At 34.1% G+C, this 23,744-nt stretch overlaps 1 protein-coding gene across 9 annotated transcripts in view; it reads left to right on the top strand.

Annotated features, from left to right (window-relative positions):
- The window catches only part of LOC106878288 (KICSTOR subunit 2), a 56,382-nt gene that overhangs the window by 30,812 nt on the left and 1,826 nt on the right, over positions 1–23,744 (top strand). For 5 of the 9 annotated variants that reach the window (XM_089348694.1, XM_014927467.3, XM_089348691.1 and 2 more), the window contains exons 5-11: positions 91–228; positions 2,610–2,748; positions 5,454–5,537; positions 15,301–15,399; positions 18,517–18,614; positions 20,372–20,537; positions 22,170–22,274. In XM_089348694.1, the coding sequence (XP_089204820.1) occupies positions 91–228; positions 2,610–2,748; positions 5,454–5,537; positions 15,301–15,399; positions 18,517–18,614; positions 20,372–20,537; positions 22,170–22,274 (829 nt within the window). The remainder of the gene's footprint in view (positions 1–90; positions 229–2,609; positions 2,749–5,453; positions 5,538–15,300; positions 15,400–18,516; positions 18,615–20,371; positions 20,538–22,169; positions 22,275–23,744) is intronic. The other 4 variants (XM_089348695.1, XM_052966601.2, XM_089348693.1 and 1 more) reach the window with 1 other exon arrangement.

The raw sequence follows: 23,744 nt of genomic DNA, 5'->3' as shown, positions 1-23,744 counted from the left end.
GATTGAAAGATGGTCTAAAGTTGGTTGGTATGAAAAGGGTTAAAACTAAATAAATGCTTTGTACTTTGAAGTCTTCCTTGACTCTGTTAGCTATGAGCAGCTGACTACTATTGGCAACAATAGAAATTTCAACTATGAAGATCCAGTTATAGTTTGTACTGAAATTGTTCACACATACCAGAAATGCTTTCATCATCCCTTGTTAAGCCATCTGAAAACAAGCTTTAAGTATGTAAAGAATTTGCTCTTTCCTAGTATTTTTTTCTTCTGATTGTTAAAATTCTTACTTGATGTGAAGTAAAATAAAAACGCTTTTTCTTTTATTCCATGAAAGAAGTTTATCTCAAAACTAAACCGAACAATTTATATGTTGATAGCTTAACGTTCTTTAGTCAAGGGTGGTAGGTGAGGATTTTACAAGTCAAAGGGAGACAATTTATACTTCTGTCTGGTACTGCATTGTGTCTCCAGGGTACTAATTAATGTATTTTTAACTTTTAGGAAAGGAATACAAGCCTTATCAAAGGATTACTTTTGCTTAGCGATAAGTCAACCCTGATTGATTAGACTTATGATTAAAGGCGTTCCACTCACGCCCAGATTATACTGGCATTATTATTATTAGAAATGGGTGAAGCAACTTAAGCCATCCCTATATATATATATATATATATATATATATATATATATATATATATATATATATATATATATATATTGTGTGTGTGTGTGTGTGGGTATATCTATATATTGTGTGTGTTTGTATATACATGTATATTGTGTGTGTATACATATTGTATATGTGTGGCCGTTGCCAGTACCGCTTGACTGGCCCTCATGCCGGTGGCATGTAAAAGCACCCGCTACACTCTTGGAGTGGTTGGCGTTAGGAAGGGCATCCAGCTGTAGAAACTCTGCCAGATCAGATTGGAGCCTGGTGCAGCCTTCTGATTCGCTAGTCCTCAGTCAAATTGTCCAACCCATGCTAGCATGGAAGGCGGACGTTATGTATTGTGTGTGTATGAGTATGTATACATATATATATATATATATATATATATTGTGTGTGTGTGTGTGTACATATATATATATATATATATATATATATATATATATATATATATATATATATATATATATATATATATATATATGTATATATATATACATATATATTTATTTATATATGGTAAATGAAAGACGGAAGATGGAATATACAAGAATTTCTTATTAATCATGACAATTGTTTCGATACATCTCGCATGTGTGTATATATTGTTACGTGTCAGACAAAAGGCATCAGCGAATGAAACAACAACCCGTAGGATTTTAGATGTGTATTGATATAAATGAATGGTATAAAACACAGATTGAAGGCAGTTCAAAGCTGTTATAACCATTTGAGTCCAAAACACAAGCTGTCATATGTAGTTTGAATATATATATCAGTTCTTAATGACAGGTGGATTTCCTTGATTCATTGCGAATCCTCAAAAGGCCATCGAAACAAAAGGGAGGTCACCGTTACCTTTTCTTCTTGTGTTGTAGTTTACTGTTTATGTCATTAGTAGTAGTAATAAGCCCTTAAAAGGTGATAGTGGTAGAGAGAAAAGAGGAAGGAAGACAGAATGGTACTTCATTCTGCGTGTCATTTCAACAGCTGTGAAGAAAGACAGAATGACACTTGACATTTTGAAATGAGCTAGTGATAAACATTAGTCGTCTCTGGTCCTGGTCATCTCATTAAACTCCCTCCACTAACTGCTCTTGGCTTACGAACCTTCTGTATTTATAATTCTTGCAACACAACAAGAAAGAGGGACATATCACTCTGAAAACAATGGAAGCTGCTGTAGGTATCTTCCTTATCTCCTGTCAACTATTGTTTGCATAGGAGGGGTTAAATCAGCTTGGTATAGGCCGTGTTTTGGATGTCTCAGCAGTCAATTATTGGTGTCCATGAGCAAGTGCTGTGGTATGTCAAAAGGGAATTATGTAGATTCAGGTTTGAATCAATATGCTTAAATGAAAATCCACTTTTTTCTTTCCAAGTAAAACATTTTTGTAATAATATATATTATATATATACATATATATTGTTTGTGTATATATATGCCCAGTTTAATAAACACAGGATTTGTAGGTAAGCTACTATAAATTTTGTACTTGAATAGTATAGTAATCAGTTGGGCTTGTATTGCATGCTGTGTGCTATCCTGAAAAATTGCGGGCTAGTACAGGACACACTACTGAAGCCGATCAGATTATTGTACTGCCCAAATATCAAGCATATGGTAGCTCAACTATAAATATTGTGTTTATTATATGATACTTATCTCTCATTGATTGGAGTATTTTTTTCTTGATACTACCAACAACAAAACAGCACACACATGCACATACCAAGCTTCTGCAGTTGCATCTATCAAATTTTACTCATAAAGACATCAGTCAATCCAAAATTATGGTAGAAAATACTTGCCCAAGGCACTGTGTAATGGTATTGAATATAGAAGCATGTACTTGCAAACTGAATTGCTAAACCACTCATCTATGCCTGCACCTATATTTTTAAGTACTTATAGTCATCTATATTTTTATTGATACAGCTACGAGTGTGAAATTATTCAACATTTGCTGACCACACAAATTCTAGTTTCAGAACTTGATTATTTACCAGCATTGTTACAACTTCATCAAGCACACACAAAGTTGGCACAATGGGGTACTTGCTTACCAGCTAAAGAGGTAAACAAAATTCATCTTTTTTCTAATTAAAAAAAAACAAAAAAAACTTGCTTATTTTTCACTTTAAGAAAATTCTTATGTTTCAAAAACTATAATTTACACATGTGATACAAAGGAACATTTTTATCATTAAACGCATTATGTTGATTTCTGTCTGAGAATTTCATTAAAGTCCCAAGTCTCTGTTGAAGGCTCAGTCATTTACATTTTAATTCAGTGAATAGGTACTGGAGCAGGCTGGTTACACTTAACACAAAAACTAATGTTAGGGTGCATTGGCATCATTATTTGTCGAATCTTCTTTTGAGCAGAGTACTGGTATCTGTTTTATTAACACTGGATAAATGAATGGCAAAATTTGTCCTTGCAGTATTTGCACTCAAAATCATGAAGCACCAAATTAAATACTATAAATAATGGTTTCTGTAAGTTGAGTTGCTGAGATCCCAGTCCCCACCCCATCAGCTCCATGAACTACTATATTCTATCAGAAAAGGAGAAAATAGTCAAGTGACTAAAGTTTTGAATTCAAATTGATTATAAGAATGTTATTGTGTTCAGAGGTAATATACTTAAAACTTCATGTAACCTTTCATTATGCTATTGAGAAAAAGTATTATATCCAGTAGCAATGATACTTGAGATAAACCAATATCATGTTACTGAGGTCAAATTTGACAACTCCAGTAAGCACCAGCCCTTAAATATCTCTGGATCATTAACTTTTATAGAATTGTAACAAATTCTAAAATTTGCAAACCAAATTCTTGTGATACGAAGGCATGAGAAATGTGTAAATGAAATAGCCTTTATTTAATGCTCAAACTTTTTGTTTCTTAGCAAAAGGGTCTTGTCTGAAACATCAAAACATAGTTTCTCGCAGCACACAAGCCTATTGGCTTTTTTTCCCCACTGCAAATAAGGAATAATTTCATTGGACTCGTGTTTTTCCTAAATTAACTTTATTTTAAATAATTATCAATAATTGATAAAATTCTTGGTGAATTGACTCTTTGACCAATTGCATTTCCAGCCTGAAACTACTTTCTTTGGTAAATGTCTTTCATAAATTCTAAAGTTACATATATAATCAAGAAATAAATATAAAATATTTTTTAATAATCAAATTTTTTTGATAGATTTAAAAAAAATTCCTATTTATAATCTTTTTTATTTTGTTCAAATTTGATCTGTGTTCTAATAGAAGTGAAATGGTTTTGAGATTAAGATGTTGAATTACTCTCCTCATGGTCATAAGTTAAAAATCTTACTAAAGCCATTGTGTTTGTACTCTAGAACAATTATATATCATTATTTGCTATAGTAAACAGTTGGTTTTACTTCTACATCATAATTGGGTAGTTTTCAATAAGAAAAGCATTTAATTACAAAATTACTCCTACAAAAACCATTCTATTTATGCAAGCATGCAAAGATGGATTTAAAAAGGTAAGAATTGAAGAAAAAATATTGGTGTTTCGTAGAACTCATGGGATCCTCAAAAAAACTAGTTTGTTGGGGAGAAAGAGCAAGTGAAAGACAAATGTAATATCGACTGACACTTAGCTTCTTCTGGACTAGTTTACATAGCTATACATAGATGTTGTAGGTAGACAATGCTCATCTTTGTAAACAGTGGGAGCACTGCAGTGTTAATAAATGCATTACTATCTTGTAATATTAAATCCAAGTCCTGTTGTGGGACTGGAGAAAGCAAAATGATGCTCTGAGTTTAGTTTCAGACCAGTCACTGTTCCAGTTAGAATCTGAACAATGGTTGTCATAGGCTGCATGTGCTGGCTGATACGCAGCAGTTCAACTTGTCAGCTGAAGATAGGCAATAGCCATGATCCTTTTCAGAATCTTCAAGACTGGTAGAAAGAATGGAGGGTGTTATCCTCAGACATGAATGACTCTTAGTTTTGAATGCACACAACAGAATGGACCTCAATCCATCTCCTAGCTCAACACTACCATGATGCCTAAAAGCAAACGAAAGGCAATGTGATTAGTTGTAATTAGCTGGTTGATAGTTTCAGCCTACAAACCAAAAACTGGCTTCTATACACTTCCATCAACCGAATTTCATTGGCAAAGCTTTGGTCAATGTGAGGCTATCATGAGAGATAGGTACTCTAGATTCCATATGCTGGAATTGAACATAAAACTAGATAGTTGCGAAGTGGACTTCCTGAACCACTTGATCATTGCTGCTGACAATAAAGTCACTTGACTAAAAAGAATTTTGTCAAAGCTTCAGTTTGCATGGCCTGAAGCTACAGTGTTCTAATAAATAAAATCCCATCTAATAGTTAAACAAACACCTTTATTGATTTTTAAAAACTCTTTTTCTTACTTATTGTCAGCAATAGAGGAAAGACAATGCAGCTGGTATCATCTAAATATTGTTTAATTATTTCACATAGATAATCAAATAATGACCATGATGCAGCTCTCTCTCTCACACATACACACACACACATACACAAACTCACTCACTCACACATGCACACACACACACAGTTATTATTTGAGACATATGATATTTCAGGTTGAATGTTTCTTTTATGTATTCTTTATATATTTTTATAATTATCATTGTTATTTTTTTTTCCTTTTATAATTAAATTGTTAATGAGAAAAACGTTTATCTTGATTGAAAATGTTCCAATAGTAGTTTACCACTTATTTCTCCTATTTACAAGTTAGCACCAGTGCCCAGTGTTGGTCCTGTAGTGGCCAAATGCACTGTGCCTGCTGCTGACCCTATGGCTCACACTGCTAGTCGGGTAAGTAGTTACTTGATGCTTTTAAAATTAAAGTCATGATGCTGAAATTGTTGCTATAGAAACACATAGTTGGTATTTTTCAATCAGGATTACTTTCCTTTCGTTTTATTTTCTTTGTCTAAAAGTGTACACACACACACACACACACACACACACACACACATTCACAAACGTCTGTCCATTCAGCCTTCCACATCCACACAGTTATAACCCTCACCATACATACACCTACTCATACACACTGTAAAGTCTTGTACAACTATGATGCATTTGAAGTTCCACAAAAGAATTCTTCTTTGTGCATTGATTCAGGAGAGGATACATGACAGCAGTTGCACTAAACTTTCTTCAAGCCCATGGGAAGACTTGAGATCAGTGCTTGCTGTTGAGTGAGAGATAAGTTCCCATTGAGTCGATACTCTGATAGTTTCAGTTTCTGGTTGCAGTTATTTTACATCACATCACTAATGCTCCATTTCCCATCACAACCTTAAGACATGAATATCACAACAGCCATTTCTCCTTCTTTTATAAATTAAAGTCTTGGGTTTACTCAGAAGAGAAAGTAGTTATTCAGTGCTACTCTGATACTTAATAAAAGTTTAAGTGTCTTTGCCAAGAGCCAGTGAGAAACAAACATGCTTTCAGTCTTGTTACTTGTAAACTCTCTAGTTATATAGCTGATCATTTTTAAAACCATGAAGGTACACTACCACCTTGCCCTTGGATTTTTTTTACAGAGTCCACTTTGTTGCAAGTATTTTGACCAAGTCTCCGGTCTAAGGATGACTCACACCTTTCCTCACAGTGTCTAGGAGGATGTAAATCAGAAAAACAAAAAAACAAAAATTAAGAAATAAAATCAGTATTTATTATCTAGCAGTTTATTAACATGTTTTTGCTGTCAGTGTTTATAATCATGCTGCCTGGCATTCTGTATAATCTTATCTTAAAATTTCACAGATCTATATCTGTTTATCATTTGCTCTATGCTACAGTCAGCAAGTTAAATGGTAATTTCATTTTTGACTCTTAAACCCTTTAGTGTTCAAATTAATGTCAAAAGTAATCCTTATTCATGTACACGTTAAAAAATTAATCTGGTATTATCTTGTAACTTCAAGATTTGAGAGATGTAATTGTTTATTTTTAGAATGACATTGCAGGGTAGATGTGAGATACTGGTTCTGGCCAGTTTGGGCATAAAAGGAGTAGAATATTTGGTCCGGATATAGCCGGTTTAAACACTAAAGGGTTAAAGAAGTTAATAACTTTCAAAACTGGTAGGGGGCTTAGTTGGAGTTATGCCATTATTAATATTTTGCATTAAGACTAAATATGGTTTTAAAAATATTAATAGTATGAAGATTAAATATGCTTTTACATAGAGAAACATTATACACATTCTTTTATTATTTCATCAGTTCCATTTAGTGTGTGTGTATACATATGCATACTAAATTTTATTCATAAAGTTTAAATTGACCAAAGACTAGAAGATATTTGCCCATAGTTCTACACACTAGATGTGTGGTTGTGAAGCGAGTTTTTTCACCACACATTCATGCCAGTACATCATGATCATCATCGTTTAACATCCACCTTCCATGCTGGCATGGGTGGAACAGTTTGACAGGAGCCTGAACCAGATTTCTGTGTCTGTTTTGGCAGGATTTTTACAGTTAGATGCCCTTCCTAACACTAACCACTCAGCAAAGTGGATTAGTGCTTTTTATGTAGCACAAGCACAGGTGAGGTCAGTTTTGGCAAGGTTTTTACAGCTGGATGCTCTTCCAAATGTCAACCAGTTTACAGTGTGGAGTAGATGCTTTTTAAGTGGTACCTGCACTGACGGGGTTACCAAGTAACTTGCAAGACAAAAATCTCTTGAGAGGGGAGGGGGCATTGGAAGAGGTAATCTTGTGTTAGATGATGAAAGGTTATAGTGCGACAGAAACAGGTGTCTTGCTGTAGAGAAGATACAAGGTTACCTGGTCGGAGAGAGAAAGAGATCTGGAATGAGAACAGAAACAGGTGTGTTGCCACAAAGGAGATACTTGGTTACCCAACCTGAGGGAAGTGCAGGAGAAGGAGAGAAGAGAGAGAGAGAGAGAGAGAGAGAGAGAGAGAGAGAGAGAGAGAGAGAGAGTGGGAGACAGCTGGATAGAGATGGTAGCAAAGTGCTGGGCATACTCACAAGGGACAAGGATCAGAATATAAACAGGATGGTCGAGTAAAGACAGAGATAGGTATAGATGGTGGCAAGTGCCAGGGCATACCCTTGAGGTTTGAAAGTCATAGTATAAATGGCTGGATATTACCAAAGAAGCATGATTAGAAAGTGGTGAGGGGAAGTGAGTGGTGAAAACCTGAGTACATAGAGAGTAGGGTGGAGCTACCAGATAGCAATGATGCAGAAAAGCAGGGCTGTGAGGACAAGATTGAGAAGTGTGAGTTAGGCATAGTGCATGAAGGAGGAAATGTGAGGAAGAGAAAAGATGTGAAGATATAAGATTGGTTTGTTGGGTTGTGGTGTGTGAAAAGTTTTCTTGTTATGTGTGGGTGGAACACACAGGTCAGGGGCTAGCAGATAGCAATGATACAGTGAGACAGGGTCAAGAGAACAGGATTGGGGAGTGACCCATATATATATATATATATATATATAATGATAACAAGAACTTTTGGATGGAAATTCATAAATCCTTTAATTCATTGCTATGTACATTTTCACAAACCTCATGTTTTAATTGCTGTATTTCCCATCTATAAGATATTACAAATATGATTTGCAAAATTTATGGATTTCCAAACCAGTCAAATTTCCAAACCATGAAAGAACATTCTTATTTAGAGCACTTTGATTGTGAGCGAGCAGGACAATTTGAAAGAATTAAAATACCAGTTAATTCTGTACTCCGAAGTTTCACCATTAACGATTAAATAAATCAATTAATTAATCAATCAATTGATGAATTAACCATCTGTGGATCTTCAGTAGAATCGCTGGGATATATAATCAAAGTGCTCTAAATAAGAATGTTCTTTCGTGGATTGGGAATTTGACTGCCCTTTTTAGCATGTAAGAAGACCATGTATAAATTTTATACACTCATATATATTGTAAAAATATTTATGTCTACTGTCATTTTCTTACACGTGCTAGCCACTGGTATAAATTATTATTTTTAATAATTTTTACCTTTTATATTTAAATATTTTAATTTTGGGGTCAGATAATTCACTGTTGAATTTATATTCACTGCTATATTATTCTGGCTCGGCACAATGATTGAGGTCATTTGATTTGAATTCTTGATGTGTAAGGATGAAACTCAGTATGCACATGTTTCCTTTGTGTTTCGGTACAGATAGATATGTAAATGGAGGGGGAGCAAGACAAAGGCAGAAAGGGAGAGAGAGAGAGGGATATAGGTGAGAGGAAGAAAGAATGTATGAATATTATTGTAAGAAAATGGGATAGTTTTGTTTGTTTGCATAGAAATCTATGTAAAATTGATGATCAATTATATATGTGTGTGTGCAATCCATTTTAATGGGGTTAGATACCCAAGCGTGTAAGTCAAGAGTCAAACATTTCAAACTTATTTAACAGAATGTACAGTTTGAGAGTCTTTGATGTTAAGTTCGTTTCTTACTGATAAGTTTAAAAAAAATTTCTGGATGTTGTGATTTATACCACACTTCTCTATACAAAACATAACAGAAAATATTTTTAAAGTACTCTTCTCATGTGAAGAGCTGCATCTCTCTATGGTTTACATTACAATGATTTCAGCATCTTCACACCACTATATTATTAATATAAGCACTATTAGTAGCCTGAAACTATATCTATTGTACTTGTAGCTTGTTATTGTATGTGGCTCAGTTCTTTCCTTTATGTTTTCTAATTATTTTGATGTTGTAATCGTATATATAAACAATGATGAGAGAGAGAGAGAGGAATACTAATGTTCCATGTAATCTCTAATAATCTGTGTAAAAAAATGCTATAATGTGCAAATTCCTCTTCTCTTCCTGTGATAAAACAAATAATGTAGGAAATACCTTTTTTCAGATTGCACTAGAGTATGCCTTTATTTTAGTTTTTACATTGTCTTTATTTTTAACTGAATAAAATACAGCTGTATATTTAACATCATTAATATTAGGAATGCTGAAATAGTAAGACATTGATTTATATTAATACGCAGTGAATAGGAATTAGTTTATTAAATGTGTTGTTTTTGCTGTTATTGTTGTGGCTGTCACCATCACCTACCACCACTGTCGTTGCTACCATTGTTGTATATTATTGGTCCTTCTTGACTTCATCCAGTTTTTTAAAATGTGTTGAAGAAAAGTTGAAAATGGATTTGTCAAAACTGATATATATATATATATATATATATATATATATATATATATATATATATATATAATTATGCACATGTATGAATTAAAATTGTTATTAAAAGAAGTATATAAATGGCTGATCTCAAAATGTTGAGCCTCTTGGAGGAAATGACAATAGATTGAAATGATTGATGATTTGTTATACCCAAGAAGACCTGTTCATCTTGACAAAAGTGAAGCTCTAAAAGCATTATGTTTATACACTCACTGGGCACCCTGTCTATCCCTGTCAAGCCTTCCCAACCCCCTCCTCTTTCTAACACCCATACCTCTACTCATCTGTATTCATTATTCAGCTGCTATAATTATATGAGCAGAGTATGCACATACTTAATCCTCACTTGTGCTGCAAGTTGCCTCCCCTTCTCCCTGGCACTATTTCCTTCTAAAATCCATCCCTTATTCCCAGTATCACCCCTTTCCACTTTATTATCTACTAATAACACTTTTCCAAGCCTTCAGTTATCTCTCCCTCTCCTCTGAATTGCATCTTAGGACTGCTATGCCTCATCTTTAATACCCTCTTGTATCTGCTATCATTCTCAGCACACTCTCATATCAGCTGTTGATAACCTCCCCCAACTTTGTCACTGATTCACTGTAGACATCCCTTTGTACCTCTGTCATCCATCTCTGTCACTGTACATCTGTCTGTCTGTCTCTCCTACCACCCTCCACATCATCTCCCTATTTTCTGATCTATTTACTCATTTCTACCCTTCCTGTACTGCTACTTATCACCTCCTCCTTTCCTAGCTATTCCTATTTCTTTCCCCTTCATTTCCTACATACTGATCAACCATTCAGCGCACTTCCACTCTTCACTACATTCACCTCTATCCCCATCTCAAACATTCTGTTACTTTCCTCTCACACTCCAATGAACTTATCCTCCTACCCTTCCCAATTTTTTGTCTGTAGTCTCTCTTATACTTGTTTTCTTGTATCTTGAAAATACTTTGACATCTCATCACCATTATCATCTGTCTTTTTTCAGCTGCTCCTACCCACCTTCATATAATGTGAGGTAGCCATATATCTCCTCTATAACCAGACCCCTGTGTCTGTCTGTCATAGTTTAGCTTCTCAACACCTGGCATAAAGCCACCTCCCTCTCTACCACAGTCCCACTCAGTTGAGGGGATCTTTTTCTTTGTCTCACAAATTATATGTGCCTGTCATGAAAATGGCACTCTGTAAACTCTATAAAGTGTTTAGCATGAACATATTACATGCAGAAATTCTATGTATTTGATAGGGCCAGCTATTTGTCACTTTTTAAGTTTTATTTATTGATATAAACCAGTGCTTCCCCAAGTAGACAGCACTGCCTCTCGGAAGGGCAGTAATAGATAAAATAGTTTCAGGGAATGGTATAGCATGCAAATGTTCTATAGGGAATATTTTAGACACATACTGAAAGAAAAATACTACTATTATCAGAATCTTGTTGTTGAACCTCAGCTCAGACTTGACTAAGTAGATCTATGATTAAAACTATTCCAGACATAACTTTCATGTCCTTTTAAAGACATGTATCATTACACTATCCAATGTATCCTTACCATTTTTTGAGACAGTAGAGTGTGAATTGAGTGTAGTTTGGTTACTATTTCTAGTAGGCTGAATGACCACATAGAAACACCCTTGTTAATTCAATACCATATTTTCTGGTATACAAGTTGACTTAGTATATAGTGTAAACATGTAGTGTAAATATTCAAACATCATCACTATCTTTCCAAATCCTGATGCATTTAACATGGAATTTTTGGTACTTCAAAGTCATATGGATATAAGTCAACCTACTTTTTCTCATTGAAAATTTTGGTTTGAAAAATTTGATTTGTATGCTGGAAACACAGTATTGCAAATTATAGCCATGTGGTGGAACTTGCTACCAGATTTAAAAAATTGATGAGATTTCAAATTGTCTGTAGGGGTACTGAAGCCATTGATACACTTAGTTGTGATAGTACTGCCACAAGTGATTTTAACCAGCAGTCATTGGTTTTTGAATATCTTCTAAAAGAATTTTGAATATTATTGTACTTTTACTGTTATCATGTAAGGTGCCATTCAAACTAATATTCTTGATAAGGTTTCACAAAGGACGAGTTAGAAGCTTTGGAAGATAAGTTATTAATTCCATAAGAGTTTTGGATCTACTTTTTGAAAATATTGTCTGAAATCACAAATTACTTGATAAATATGTGTTTGTGTATGTTATTCTTTAAAAACATCAGGTATTGTCTGTAATTATAATGAATCAAAAATATGCAGAGATTTTGAAACATTTTTAATACTGCATGCTGTACTAGTTCACGCATGTTTCTAGTAGAGATGTCTTTTAAAATATCATAGGTAGTTTATAAATACTCAACTGATATTTGATGGCAGAATGCTTTTTTTCATTTGTCAGTTATGTTTTTAATTTATTGAGTATCTTGCTATTATTTTATGTTCTTTTTCTACTGGAATTTTCTTTCTCTTTTTCTATCCTCTATTTTCTCATCTGAATATTCTTTTTAAAAATAGAAAGTAGTTTTGTATGTTGTCAAAACATGTTGTGATGGAAATTCATTTTTATTGAGTTTATATACTGTGTAATGTAATTCATTTTCAAAGTCCCAATTTTAATTCCCTAGGGCTTAAAAATGTATTAAATTTTATTCATTCTATATTCTAATGTATGGAGAAATTAGCAAGTTTATTATATAACATGCAGCAAAACAGTGAAAGCATGTTGCCTGGTTGTTGGGGTGTTGTGCTCACAATCATAAGATTGTAATTCAGATATTTAATCTGGGAAGTATGTTGTATTCTTGAGCCAAACACTTCATTTTATGTTACTCCAGTCCACTCACCTGTAAACGACTAACCCTGTGACAGACTAGCATCCCATTCAGAGAGAATGTTGTGATCTTGCTCACTTATACTCCATGGAAAGTGGGTAACTGGCCCTATGAATCCTTGGACCTGAAGACAGTTATGTTCAGGGAATTATTTCACTGTTTCACAGCAAAACATCTATAATAATAAGTGCAAAATTCTGTCTGTCTCAGTCTACACTTGCTCTACATAGACATATACTTTTTTTATAATGGAGATGATCCTGGGATTGAAAATTTGCTCTCCATTGAACATCCATCATTGGGATCTGATTTAAAAGCTTTTGGGTTGCTATTTTTTGCCGGCAAAGCTTGGCTGATTCACACCATCTTAGTTGCTGTTTGTCAGATGATGTCAGAGATTAAGGGGGAGATAAATGACATTCATTTCGTTAATTTTTCATCGAGATAAGAACATTGGGAAAAATTGGCCAACAGTTGGAATTCAACTTGGGACTGGAACAATAGAATGATTGCATTACAGAATTAATTCTCATCCGTCCTTAACCTCTGATCAAACACCACCAGGGCACATAGTCATTATAGACATATTATAGTCAGGCTATTTAGCTCTCTTCAGAAGCTAGCTTAAAAGTCTGCATGGAGTGCGGCTTTTAAGCTATATGAACTAATGCTGTTTTCAAGGATTTTTATTTGGTTTTGTAAATTTGAATGTTCTGTAACATGTTTGCATTTTCAACATGCACATATATACACACTAGTTCTTTCCCTGTTTCTCTCTCTCACTCACTCACACACACACACACTCTCAATCATTTAATCATACACACAAACACAATATTGTGATAACTTATTTTCCAATAAACATGAAAAATTTCATATTGATTATGGACTGTATATTTTGTTTTGGCTTTTTACTTATTCAGTACAGCTATTTATTTATTTCAAAAGTTGTATAGGTACTAAACAATAAGCTATAGTTATTTACATTGGATTAACAGCTCCTTAGCACATTCCTTGAATTCATAAATGTGACCAACTGACTGATTCAACACCAAAAATATGCTATTTTTCCATCTTGTCTAATTGTTTTAACTCACTACATTTGAATATGTTGGCTCTCCAGTTAACTATATATTCTCCATGCAGGATACATCCTTGCAAAAATTTCCACTTTAAATTACTTAATGATTGTTTTACACTCAGAATCTCTAGTCTTTGTCTTTTTAAAACTTTGGTAAGTACACATAAAACTGTGCTTTGCTAGGGAGGTCAGATGAGACTGAAGTGTGTTCAAGGTGTCACTCTACTTAACAAAGATCAGTCTCATTTCCTCACTTCTGACTGCATGTCCCCATCAGTTTTTAATCAATTTGGATTTCAGAGTTGTGCCCCTTAACTTTCTTGGTTATAATTTTCATTAATGCTTATGATATTTCTCTTCATTTCAGGTGAAATTTGAATTGATTGAAATTTTTCTGTTCACTACATTGTTATATATTGATTTCTTATATTAGCAGAAAATCACAGATTTGTAAGGGAGGGATTGTAATTGAATTGATTCCAGTGTGTGACTGGGAATTATACATATCACAGTGGCATGAAAAGAGAGGTCAACTGTCAGTGTATATGAACTGAGAAAGTTACAATTTCCTTGGATTTTACTGTTTCCTTTAGAGTTTATTATAAATTTTTGTGGAAGCTGAAATATTTCCATGGCCAAGACCATCTCATGTAATTGACAACACAAAGTGGTATGTTGTATGCAATACTGCTGCAAAATTGAGTTACTTTTGCAGCGCTGAGTCTAATTCCAATGCATTCTTGTTGTTTAGCCTTAAAACATTCCAGCCTTGATCAAAAACATTCCATCCATGATCAAAAAACATTCCAACCATGACCATCCTCTCTTTTCACAGTTACATAGGACTATATTATCTATTTTGTCCCGTCTTTATAGAAGATAATAGGGTGTGATAATAGGAAGATTTAGCTGCTATTTCTAGTAGATTGAGTGATCAAGTAGTAGCTTCATCATTTTAGATATTTCAATGATACTGCTACAAAGCTAAGTTATCATCCTCTGAGTATTTTCTGGAACTTTTTCTGCATCACAAGCATCATGATCACTATCACCCCTATCATTAGTATGTTGTGCTTTTCCATCCAACTAAAACTTCATGTTGGATTGGGTTGGGCAGGTCTTCAGCTTACGGTTATGTAGCCATTGCCCTGTCTTAGGAAAAAGTACATAAATTTGCTTCCTGAAAACAGTTTTCAATCCTTTACCACAAATTCTGATTTCATAGCCACTTGTTTTATAGTTACTTCAAGAATATGCTTGATTCATAAGAAAATGGTCCAGTATTGAAAATAAATTTAAACTATTATGGAAAATGGATTAAAAAAGTAAAAATTTTCCAAAAGCTAATACATCAAACAATACTGTAGAGTCATCATTATTATTTACAATATATTTTATTTCATTTCAGACAAAACGATCAGCATTCAGTGTTACTTCGAGCCGACAGAATTCTTGTTTAACTCTTTTCACATGGCTCCTTAAATACAAGAATTTACTCCTGTCCAAAGTGAGTTGTTGTTATTATTATTATTATTATTATTAATGTTTGGAAAACGAGGACACTTGTTCATGGCTCATAAGTTTTGTTTGAAATTTGTTGTTTTAAAATTTAGTATTTGAATTTTTGCTGGCCTGTTTACTAAATAAGCCAGCTCACTTTTCTTACAAGTTGGTTTAGTAAAAATGGGGGAAAGAAATATTGAGCTGTAGAGGTGAGATTCGCCACAGAGGATGAGACCAAAAAGCACTCGACAACCTCACTAATGAATGACAAACTGATACTCACCCACTTTTAGTTTAGCTGAAAGGTCTTTCAAATAAAAATGATAAACATGATCCCTGAAATCAACATTTGCTGGTTGGTGGCAGTGGTCCTCTTCAACATAGAACAGAATACCAGTATTTTGCGGATACGAAGACTACAGAAACAAAATTGGTTGAGCCAAGGAATGGATTTGTTGATCCAAACAAATAGAGCTAAGTGTCAAAGTAATTCCAAACGTAACAATCCTACCTGATGGCACAAAGCTTCATGTGACTGTTGAGAGTAAAAGGGTTATTATTACTACTATGGCTTGTGAGCTGGCAGAATCGTTAACACGCTGGACAATTCGTCTGTCTTTATGCTCTGAGTTCAAATTCTACTGAGGCTGACTTTGCCTTTCATCCTTTTGGGGTTATTAAATTTACCAGTGAAACACTGGGGTCGATAAAATCAACTAGTCTCCTCCCCTCCAATAGGTCTTGTGCCTATAGTAGAATGGATTATTGACCTGGCAGAATTGTTAGCATGCTGGGCAAAATGCTTTGCGGTATTTCATCTGTCTTCACATTCTAAGTTTAAATTCTACTGAGGTCAGCTTTGCCTTTCATCCTTTCAAGGTTGATAAATTAAGTACCAGTTGTGCACTGGGTCAATGCAATCAACTGCTCCTCCCCCTCCCCTAAAATTTCAGGCCGTGTGCCTAGAGCAGAAAGGATTTTTATTATTATGAAGTATACAAACTGGACAAAAGTACTTAGCAGCATTTCTTCTGGCTTTGCATTCTGAATTCAAATGCTGCCAACGTCAACTTACTTTTCATTCCTTTTGGGGTTGATAAAATAACTACCTAGGGTTGATGTAATTGACTAACCAATTATCTGAAAATTGATGACCTTGTGCCAAAATTGAAAAGAATTATTATTATTATTACTACTACTTCAAGGTGGAGGATAGTTGATGAGCAGACTCAGTAGAGCACTGAACATAATGCCTTGAGGTATTAATGTTTTCAATTCAAATCCTCCCAAGGTCAACTTTGTTTTCATCCTTTCAGAGTTGTTAAAATAGAAATCCAGTCATATACTAGGTTAATATAATATCATCATCATCATTTAACATCTGCTTTCCATGTTGGATGGTTTGACTGAGGGCTGGTAAGCCAGGAGGCTGTACCAGGCTCCAACCTGATCTAGCAAAGTTTCTACAGCTGGATGCCCTTCCTAACGCCAACCACAAGAGTGTAGTGGTTGCTTTTTATGTGCCTCTGCACAGCATGCCAATTCCCTATATTTGAAGCCTTGTACCTATGTTAAAAATCATTGTTACTTATGGATAGTAAATGGCAGAATTAACAGAATTTTGTTTATATTGTCTTTTGGAATTTTGTTACATCACACGAGGAGTGAGCTTGATGAAATAAGAACCAGTCAAGTACAGTCAGTAAAATGAACTGTACCCTCTGTCTTCAAATTCTGGGTTTTATCTTATATCAGAAATCATTGTTTATTATTATTGAAGTGTAGTGGATGACAGAATTGGTTAAGCATTTTGAGTGAGATGACAACCATCTCAGCTAAGTTTATCATCACAATAACTTGTGGAATGTATAAATATTTATCTCTTATGACATTAAAGGAACAAACATCTTCACACTATAATAATACAGTGCTTGCCTTTACATGTTCAGAAATATCCATCAACAGACAGGCAAATATAATATTGATTTTAGGAGAGAGACAGAAGATAGTTGGGATCTTTTCTTTTTGGCTGCCACTTTTCAATTTCTTCAGTTTTGTTCCAATTGATTTTATATTTGGTGTATCGACGAAATTTTTGTATTGTAATTATTGACATGAAATTCATTTTTGCCATAAATCAATAAATAAAGAGTTAATAGCATTCAAAGTTTGCAAATTTTGGGTAATTAAATCAAAAGCCATAGACATATAGGTGCCTTTCCATAGTAATAAGCCAAACTGTTAACCAGCTACTTACTCCTCTGTTGCTGCCTTGTCAAGCCCCATGGTCATTCTTCGCTTATGAAATGCTTAAAACATGAGGTATGAAGTGGTTGTGAGATGTGCTAAAAATAACAGCTAAGTAGGCCTTAAATCATGCACCAAACTTTTTTTTTTTTTGCAAAATCACGAATTCCTGTGCATAGAATACAAATTCACAAAAAATTTATGAGGGGTTATATGCAAGCACAAAACAGAATTCCACCAATATTTCATTTGTTTACAGTTTGATATTAAAATGTACAAAATGACAGCTTCCAAAATCCTGTTTTCTGACTGGGTAAAAATGATCAAACTTTAAATCTATGTAACGTTTTAAAACAAGTGAACAAGTGAATTAAGCCCTGAGATTCAGCATGAAAAACTACATCAATACATTTGAAAATCACTTAATAATAAAACTTCAAAAAGTGCAACCAAACAGAAAAAAAACTGACTACTGCAATGTTCACATTCTATTGAACACTATCAGTCGTGAAAGTGTCATTAAATAGCTATAAATAGATCGAGAGCATGCCATAGGAACTTATATTGTATTTTCCGTTGGTCGCTACGTTTTATGACGAATGTATATCTCAGTAATTATTGTAAAGATCAGGATGACTCAACTTTTAATGTAGAGTCACCCTATTTGTGAGTGATCTGTTGTTATTCTAAGCATGGAATTTTGTCAGTGAACAGGTCACGGTCTCAAAGCAACGAAAATATTTTGACAAATTAAATTTAAATCTTGAAGTGAATCTAACGATTTTTGTGTTTTTTAAGTGGCTTATAAACACCTTCCACGCTGCAATTGTTTATTTTAACATTTAACTCAATAATTATATATTCGTTCTTTCAGTTTAGTATTTACTTCTACGAAATCATTAACAAGAATGCTAATTCACCTTTAGAAATGAGGAATCTTTGTTCTAAACTTCCGGAAGATTATTACACACGGTAATAAAGCATTTCATTTGTTTGTTTTGCAATTAGAAAGTTATCTCCCCTGTACTTTTTAATGAAAATTTTCTCAAATCTACTGGGAATACGACCATCCTTGTGTAACCATTTACCATTATTAAGAATTATTTGTAAATATATACATTTAAATTTTATTGAAGTTGGTTTTATATAATCTTTCACAATTCCTATGAACACAATGATATAGTTTTTTCCCCATCCTTACAGGAGTTAAATGGTTTCGTAATTTTAAACTTTTGTAATTCAATACAGCCCATATCAATTTCTCTGCAATATAGGAAAAGTTTCTTTTAAGATTTTAGCTGTGCGTATTCGGCGGTAAACAGAGTTATCTACCCTACTTTGTGATCACTGCTTCTGATTTGATATTTGAATTTTAAAATGTTCGTCTGTTAATTTAATAACCTGTCACATTCTAACAGTTATTAAGAATTTTTATTCTTAACATTTTAATAGAACTGATTAAATACTGATATATGACAGCCTTGAGATATATAACTGCTGTGAGTATGTTATGTAGTCCTAGTTAGCTCTACTTGAACCTACAGTTTGCGTACCCTGGATATGATAGCCCTGTTCATCCTGAATTATAATCTATATTTAGATCTTATCTCAAATTCAGATAAATTAGTTTTCAGATTATCTTGTGAACCATACCATCATTGGTTATAGGTTTTCAATGCGTCAAATAATTTATTGTATTTCTGATGATAAGAATGGAAAGAGAGTCTTTGCAACTTGAGCAGGATAAATACTACAAGGTATAGGAAAGTAGGTTATACATCATTAGATGTATACCTGACTTTCCTATATAAAATTAAAAATATAAACGGAACGCTGAACTCCAGACTATCAACACTAACAACATTTATTCAGGTGGTAAATATATACATCTTTAGCTCTTGTTTGTTGTTACAGCTTCTGTGTGTGTGAGCATGGTTGTTGGGACGTTGGTATGTAGATGTAAGCGAGCTGTCGAGCGTAAGTCCGAAAGATGGAGAGAGACAGCTAAACACGTCCATGCTCAATCGCTGGCCAGCAAGAAAGAGACAGAATAGAAGCGGGAACGCTTGGTTGTTGAATTCCACGCATGCGTGAGACTACGCATGCGCACAGCGTTACTACAAAGGTATTATTTGATGCACCAGCTTTTCATCAGTTTTCTGACTGAAATGTGCATCTTTCACATAGACATACAACAGGTTTCTGTAAGATTCCATGGATCAAATTTCACATTTGCTTAAGGTGCAGCATAGTGGGATCAAACAAATACCACATTGTTGCAAAATAACTTCTTAATCATATATATATATATATATATATATATATATGCTTGCACCCAGATAGGCTGTACTTCAGCCTTTCCTGAAAGTTTGTTATTTTCTTCTTTACAAAGGTTTGCTTCACCTGGTGTAGCAGTAAATAATTAAAACAGAGATAGGCTTGTTTAATGCATATAACAATTTTAATAATTAGAAAGTCACATGGAGATATATGTTGATCTAGAACAGAATTTAACCTGTCTTGTTTCTCAGCAGCTATTTTACTGTACATGTGTGTGCTTGGATTTAGTGGAATAGATAGTGTTTCTAAAATGAAGATATAGTATTGCTGATAATATATATATAGCCTTTTTTTTGTGTGATAAAACAAACCATCTTTGTCTTCGACTGTATTATTCATTATTTTAACAGTTCTCAGAGTGAGTAGTAATTCTCATTCTTTGTTCACAGAATCACTAATTTTGAGAAGAAAGCAGACATTTTTGTATTTCTCATAGTTGCCGACACAAATGGTTTAAATCACTGTTATACAAACAATGGTTATTTTCACCCCAGTAGGAGTTTACCTAAACCTCAAGGCATCAACTCTTTCCCTTCAATCTTCAAATACCCTGCAGTAAGTTTGTATTTATTTGTTATTTTAAATGTATTTTTATAAAATTATTTTAATACATATCTCTGATTGTCATTCTATCAATATTAATATTAATCATTGTCATTTAATGTCTGTGTTCCATGCTGGCATGGGTTGGATGATTTGACAGGATCTGATGTGTCCAATAATTGCATTGTGCTCCAATTTCTTATTTAGGAATGGTTTCTATGGATATTCTTCCAAATTCCAACCACCTTACAGTATGGACTGGGTGCTTTTTTGTGCCACCTGTACTATTGTGGTTGCCATGCAGCTTTGCAGAACTATGAACCCTGTGAGAAGAGGTCAGCTTCATACTAGGGATGAGGAGATTGAACTATGAGAAGGGGGCACAGTGCAGGTTCTTGTAGAAGATCTGCTTGACTACTTGCATCTAGTAGGGGAAGAGATAGGTAATGGTGGCCTCAAAAGGCATAAGGTGATTCTTCAAATCAGTTTGCAAGATTGTGTGGGAAAGATGGGGAGGCAGACTGCCAAAATGAGTAGGGCTGAAGGGTGGATGAGCTTGATGGATTTGTATTTTGTCACCTGGTCTTTGCTATGTTTGGTCAAGAAATGTCATTCTAAATTGGCTCAACTGATCTACCTACAAACTAATACTAAAGAAAAGGAACAACTCACCATCTCTGTAAAATTTAGAACTGTGTCTTTAGTTTGTTGTGTTTATTTTCAACTTCTCTTGTATTGATTGCTTGGAGAGGTGACTATCCATTGGTACATTAAATGAAGGTATACTTCAGTGGTGCACCATCAAACCTGTGTTGTTGTAGGATTCATAATCACAAGTTAGCCTTGAATGTCTATGTTTTCAGTTCAAATTCTGCTGCAGTTTTTCATTCCTCACATGTCAATAGTGTCACATACTGAGGTCAGTTCAGTCAACCTAAATCTTGTTCACTGAAAGTAATTTGCATAGTGTTAGTTAAATGAAATCAGTATTATACTGATATGGTGACAAGTGACATCCACAAACTTAAAATTTTATTTGCTGCTGTTTTACTCCATTGAGATCTTTAATGCTTTGAGAAAGGCACTACTGTAACAATACATCTTATCTGTAAATCTAAGATTTAGTGTCTGTATATGAGAAATCAATATTACATTGATTTGGTAACATTTATATTTGCAAACATAGAATTATATCTGCATGGAATATTATTTCATTTGGGAGGTGGGGGGGATCTTTTTACTACAGATAAAAATAAATTGTATAGGAGAAAGTGTATGATCAATTACTCCTGTCTTCTCAGTATATTACAGGTGAAAGATGCAGCTGGTTGAGTCAATAGTTGCATCAGCTAAAGAGTTAGTTGTTAAAAAGTTCAGTCAAGTCACCAGTATTATACTAACCAGCTGTATAAAGATAATTGAGTAAACTCACTTTTGAAAGAGGTGGAAGCACTGTGTAATTGACAAGTGTTTCATTAACTTGAATTGCAGACTTCTAATCTACTCATGAATGTTGCTTGTGGATAGCTGGCTTAACTTTATACACAATATTTAAGGTGTTTTCAAATGGTGTCCTTTCACTTCTCTGATGGTACTCACATTTATTATTTGTAATAACAACAATTCGATTTGTTTTTCATTTAGGATCGCAATGTTCATAAGCACTGGCCAAATATTTTGATGATAATCAACAGAAAGAAGTCCCATGATCAAGGATCACAAGAAAAAGTGATCTGGTTTTATGACAAAGTAAGCATAACATTTTTATTGTATTTAATTCTTTTTATCACAATCCTACTTTCATTAACCTTTTTCATACCAATCCACCCAAGGCCACCTCTGATTTTTTTATATGAAATCACTTGTATTCATATTTAATTTAAATCCTTCTCTCGTAGTTTTGTGTAAGAACTTTTTGTTAGGCTATGTTCAAAACACCAATTAATACATCAATACATAAAAAAGTTATTTTATTGAATACCTAAACACACTTGTTATTTTCAAAATTACTTGAAACCATATTTCATTAGAAAGAGGGTCACAAAAGGCTTAAGAAACTACACTCACACACATTGATTGATTTTTTTTTTTAATTAGTCTGGGTACCTTTTTGATTACTCAGTGATGAAATAGGAATAGAATCTATTTTGTTAGATATGTATACTAAAGTAAGTAGTTCTGAAACTCTTGATCAATTCTGGTTGAGCAGTCCTATAGCATGCAGCTTTTCAAAGTAATGGCTAAATGTGACCTAAGAATGTTGTTTCAGTTATGCCAGACATATGCAGTGTGTGCAGATCACACAGGGTAGCTATTAGGGAAGTAGGTGGCCAATTTAGCTACTGCATAGGTTAATCAAGACCCAAGCTCACACCATTGGATTCACACTCTAACATGTACTGATGAAATGTATAGGGGTTCCATATGACAGTCTGGGTATGTTGTACTCTCTCCACAGCCAGTTGAGATAGGCTAGGTGGACTAGAATACAGCAGTTCCAATTTCTCTGCATTTATTTTTGAGTTTTTTTTCATGCAGTCTTGTTTTTTGACAGTATCCACAAAAGATCATCATTTCAGATCTATTTTGCATGCTTGCATTGGAAGGTTTGATATGGTTTGTGTTAGTTCTTGTATGGAGTTACTGTTCTAGAGAGGTCAGAAGACTACAACTTACTCAGATGCCTATTTTAGTATGGTTTCTCTGATTGAATGCCCTTCTAAATACCAACCACTTTACAGTGTGCTTTGTGTGCATTTTATTGTTGCATCAGCACTGGAGAAGTTGTTGTGTAATGTCCTCAGCAAGTCTAAAGAATCCTCTCAATACATCATCATCCTTTAACGTCCATTTTTGATGCTGGCATGGGTTTGATAGTTTGACCAGAGCTGGCAAGCAGGAAAGCTGCACCATGTTCCAGTCTGATTCGATGTAGTTTCTACGACTGGATGCCCCTTCCTAATACCAACCACTTTACAGAATGTGATGAGTGCTTTTTATGTGGCACCAGCACAGGCACATTTATGTGGAACAGGTGCTTTTTATATGGCATGCTGCAAAAAATAGTTTTCTGACAAACTTAAGCATTCAGCTAGCATTCAAGCCATGACCAATGGAAACTTCTTCACTGTTTCATGAAACAAATAGTTATACTCTCTGACACTTCAGAATACTTGTACAAGATTTGAACTTATGAATATATCTGTAGTTCAGTTTATT

The sequence above is a fragment of the Octopus bimaculoides genome, chromosome 3 (genome assembly GCF_046866305.1).
Source record: "Octopus bimaculoides isolate indiv1 chromosome 3, ASM4686630v1, whole genome shotgun sequence".
Lineage (NCBI taxonomy): Eukaryota > Metazoa > Mollusca > Cephalopoda > Octopoda > Octopodidae > Octopus > Octopus bimaculoides.
Note: the sequence above shows the minus strand (reverse complement) of the source record. Positions and strands in the feature narration are given on the sequence as shown.